The sequence below is a fragment of the Somniosus microcephalus genome, chromosome 4 (assembly GCF_052327205.1).
Source record: "Somniosus microcephalus isolate GS21.2 chromosome 4, FLI_Smic_1.0, whole genome shotgun sequence".
Lineage (NCBI taxonomy): Eukaryota > Metazoa > Chordata > Chondrichthyes > Squaliformes > Somniosidae > Somniosus > Somniosus microcephalus.
Genome location: NC_140990.1, coordinates 294,430,470 through 294,435,091, shown reverse-complemented (window position 1 = coordinate 294,435,091; position 4,622 = coordinate 294,430,470). Strand labels below are relative to the sequence as shown.

Below are 4,622 nucleotides of genomic sequence, written 5' to 3'. Positions count from 1 at the left end.
GCATGGATTTCAAAAGGGAAAGTCTTGCTTGACCAACCTCATTGAATTTTTTGAAGAGGTAACAGAGAGAGTAGACAAGGATAATTCAGTAGATGTTCTTTTCAAAAGGCTTTCAATATGGTACCACATAATAGACTAATTAATAAGGTTAGAGAATATGGAGTCAGGGGTCAAGTAGCAGAATGGATAGCTAGCTGACTTCAAGACAGAAAGCAGAGAGTAGAGGTAAAGGGTAGCTATTCAGAGTGGCAGAAGGTGGGAAGTGGTGTTCCACAAGGATCAGTGCTCGGACCACTGTTGTTCACAATTTATATTAACGATTTAGACTTTGGAATCATAAACACAATTTCTAAACTTGCGGATGACACCAAATTGGGGGGGATAGTCAATACTGAGGAGGACTGCCACAAATTATAGGAAGACATTAATAAACTTGCAGAATGGGCAAATAATTGGCAAATGAATTTCAACATAGATAAATGTGAGGTATTACATTTTGGTAAGAAGAATAGGGAGGTCACTTATTACTTGGAGGATGCGAGTCTGGGTGGGGTAGAGGAGCAAAAGGATCTCAGAGTACAAATACGCAAATCACTAAAAGTAGTGACATAGGTTAACAAGGCCATAAAAAAGCAAACCAAGCACTAGGGTTTATTTCTAGAGGGATAGAATTGAAAAGTAGTGAAGTTATGCTAAACTTGTATCAAACCTTGGTTAGACCACACTTAGAGTACTGCGTACAATTCTGGTCGCCATATTATAAAAAGGATATAGAGGCAGTGGAGAGAGTGCAGAGAAGATTTACAAGGATGATACCAGAAATGCGAGGGTGTACATATCAGGAAAGGATGAACAGGCTGGGTCTCTTTTCTCTTGAAAAGAGAAGGCTGCGGGGTGACCTAATAGAGGTCTTTAAAATTATGCAATGTTTTGATAGAGTAGACACAGAGATACTTGTGGGGAAGAGCATAACTGGAGGCCATCAATATAAGATAGTCTCCAAGAAATCAAATAGAGAATTCAGAAGAAACTTCTTTACCCAGAGAGTGGTGAGAATGTGGAACTCGCTACCACAGGGAGTGGTTGAAGTGAATAATATAGATGCATTTAAGGGGCAGTTAGATAAGCATATGTGGGAGAAGGGAATAGAGGGTTATGCTGATAGAGTTAGATGATGAAAGACGGGAGGAGGCTTGAGTGGAGCATAAACACCGGCATGGACTGGTTGGGCCGAATGGCCTGTTTCTGTGCTGTATATTCTACGTAGTCCTATGTAATCCTATGTCCTATAAACATTCAGCCAACTAACCCTTTCTTTGCATTACCAGATTCCATGGTATTAAAGTGTATGATTTTGATTTGAATAATCAGTATTACATAGGTGGAAGTGTTCCTCTGTGTACCTTTAGGATTTTTCCACACCCAGCACACAGAGGAAATGCTCCCCCATAGCAACACTGCACTACACATGATATAGGTTAATGGCAGTGAAAAGATGCCAGGAAGTAAACAAAAATCTCAGTATTTCAAAACAATGTTATCTTCACAGCTTAAATATCTGTACATTATGGCTTATATCAAAATAATCCCATTTGTGAAATAAATATTTCTGTAGTTTTGAAATGAAGTTAAAGCATTGCTACAGCTTTAATTTAAAGGTAAGTAATGTTCCAAAGATTAACAGCTCCGCCCTTCTTTACCTTATACAGAAGCCACATGGTTTTGCCTATTTGTAGTAATCATTCAGAAAATGGCCAGCTGAACTGCCAGGGGATAAAGTGGACATGGATCCAATCAGCTTTTCTTTTTGAAATACTGGGTACTTCTATCATAGGAAATGGTAGGGCTTTCTGACCTATGGTGTACAATTTCCAGCTTCTTCCCATCGTAGTTGCATAATGAAGTCTACAGGGAGCATCCAATCCTGTCAGGCAGAAACCATTGCTTCTGATATCGAGGATCTTGAGAGTGGGAGTGAGAGCAGTCAGAATGACGGCAATGGGAAAAGGAAGAGGAAGATGTATTCAACTGGTATCAGCAAACAACGACAAGCAGCAAATGCGAGAGAGCGGGACAGAACCCACAGTGTGAACACAGCGTTCACAGCTCTCAGGACACTCATTCCCACCGAGCCAGCAGACCGCAAACTATCGAAGATAGAGACGCTGCGCTTGGCCTCCAGTTATATTTCCCATCTGGCGAATGTCCTTCTCCTGGGAGAGGACTGTTTGGACGGGCAGCCCTGCTTAAAATATCGAGCTGTTATGCAGGGCAGCAATAGCGATGTAAACACGGCAGCTCCCAGACCTATATGCACCTTCTGCCTTAGTAATCAAAGGAAAATGGTGAGATTTCTGAACATATTATTAATATATTTTACAACTTTTAAACAAGCCTGTGAACTATGTCTTTGCAATCACTTTCAAGTAATATTAATATTGAAAATAATTAGAAAATTGAAGGTGACAACGCACTTGGTTGATAGTTGCAATCTTTAAAGCAAATAGAAGTTTTCACCTAAGTTGAAGAATTGACAGAATTTCTACTAAAAGAAATGAGAGTTGCAAATTTCTTAAAGAAATGAATTTTAAAAATGTGTTATTTGGTGGAACTCACTTTGCATAATTGTTCCATACATATATATTTTCAGCTTAGAGAAGGGGAAAAGCACCTTACTGTTTGACGTTTATGAGGACATCCCACTGGATGAGATGCACAACTCCTACTGCACTGACTGTGAATAATTACAAAGACAATTTACTGCACTGATATGTTTACATAATATATTATTTATTGTAAAAGAGAACTTTAATGTTCTGATTTGTCCATAAGAGGATGTCTATTTGCACTTTCTGTTTACAATGTGAGTTTTCAAATCAGGATGTTCTATCAATGAAACCTAACACTGTGAGTAAAGCTGCACCTGGCATTACAGTTATTTTTAGGAACAGAAATGTTAAACCTCAGCATCTTCAACCGAAAGGAAAGTTGTGGCTCTCAGACCAGTGACACATGATGTAACTTGAGCAGACACACAGTGTCTCCTGTCAGTGTGGTCTTCACAACACGTCACCACCAGTTTCCAGAAGCCAATGCCAGACCATGTCCCTCAGTGCTAATATAACAGGGGAAATATCTGTCTACGACGAACATGTTGCTTACCTCCATAGATTATGAAAATATATCTGAATGTATTTTAAAGGAAGATTGTTTGCTACAAACCCCTAAATTGTAATGGTGTTACTACAATTTACTACTTTCTTTTACTATCTACAGTTTTGTTTCCATTATAAAATGATACTTGAAATACTGTGCACTATGCTTGATGACACTAGTTTGAGGTGCTTCAGGAAATTAATGATGCAATAATAGTTTCCTTCCAACTATGTGTTTCATTTCACTGCAGTATAACTACTTGATGATTTTGTTTTGATTAAATGCTGTTATTAAATTGGGGGCAAAGTCAGGTAGATTTATGCCCACTTTATGTGCTGCACCCAAAGTGTTCAATTGCTCACTTTGACAGCAGTGCAGAGCAGTGCAAAACAAACAGCTGCTTGTAACAGCTGACTGCCTTATCCACCATGTTGGTGGGAATGATGGAAGAACGGGGACTGTATACAGCAGCTGTGTGCAGCCGCCATTCCTCCTGAATTTTAACTAATTTTGTATTGTGCCTCTTCAAAGAAACATAATCTGCAGCTTTGCAGTCAGGCTCTCTCACTTGAAGGTAGGAATCATGTTTCAAATTAATGTTTTGTGGCACAGTATTCCAGCTATACTATTGGCAACTTGGTTTAATGTGCATTTTGGAATCAACCAATTTATCGAAACATTCTTCGACGCTAAAGTGGGTTGATGGAAGTGCAAAGAGCACCAGCTCACCTTTTCCTCCATGTTGCGCTGTTAGTTGCTGGTACCATTGCACAAATACTAAAAGAAAAATGGATGTATACCATCTGCAATGGACAAAAACAGCCTTGTTTAGATGGAACAGTATTGGCCCCATTGTGATTTGGTCCAGTATCATGGTCTGGATAAAATTAGCCCATATTATATGTACAGATTAAAACAAGTTCTACATTTATTATGTACAGATGGAGCAAGTTTTAATTTTAATGCACAAGACACCAAGGTTTATTTTTCACATGGTTTTATATTGAGAATTTTAGATTTCTCAGGTAAATGTGTTTTAAACAGTCTGGTTAAATTTATATGTGAATTTGTATGAAAAAAGCATTTAGCATGCAGTCTTCCTCTAAAGATAAGGTTATTTTCTTAATTTTTACTTATTTAATGATTATGCAAATAAAATACTTTTATTCAGACTGACTTACGCTTTTATTATCTTCATCTGTTCTAGTTTATAATATGTCAATGAAGTAATAATTATTAACATGTGGCTAACAAGATTACTTAAATGCAATAGTTATTCTAATTATTACATTTTTACTGAGCATTTTAATCTTGTTCTTTCTGCACAGCACCCCGGAGTGCATACCTTAAACAAAAAATCTTTTAGTATTCATGCAAGTGGTTATTACCTACTTGAAATTAGCCAAGATCTAATTTAGGGTCCATTTAGTGGAATGACAGGATGTTTGTGTGCAGATGCATTCTAC

General features: G+C 37.9%; 1 protein-coding gene across 1 annotated transcript; it reads left to right on the top strand.

Annotated features, from left to right (window-relative positions):
• Positions 1 to 1,722: 1,722 nt before the first annotated feature.
• LOC147120552 (transcription factor 15) lies at positions 1,723 to 4,332 on the top strand. The gene is made up of 2 exons (XM_085986653.1): positions 1,723 to 2,345; positions 2,651 to 4,332. The coding sequence occupies exons 1-2, from the start codon at positions 1,899 to 1,901 to the stop codon at positions 2,681 to 2,683; spliced, it is 480 nt and encodes a 159-aa protein (XP_085842779.1). The 5' UTR covers positions 1,723 to 1,898; the 3' UTR covers positions 2,684 to 4,332.
• The last annotated feature ends 290 nt before the right edge of the window (positions 4,333 to 4,622 follow it).

Coding starts and splice junctions, on each gene's coding strand:
- LOC147120552 (XM_085986653.1), top strand. CDS start 1,899: ATGAAGTCTACAGGGAGCATCCAATCCTGTCAGGCAGAAACCATTGCT. Junction 2,346..2,650: donor TTAGTAATCAAAGGAAAATG/GTGAGATTTCTG, acceptor ATATATTTTCAG/CTTAGAGAAGGGGAAAAGCA.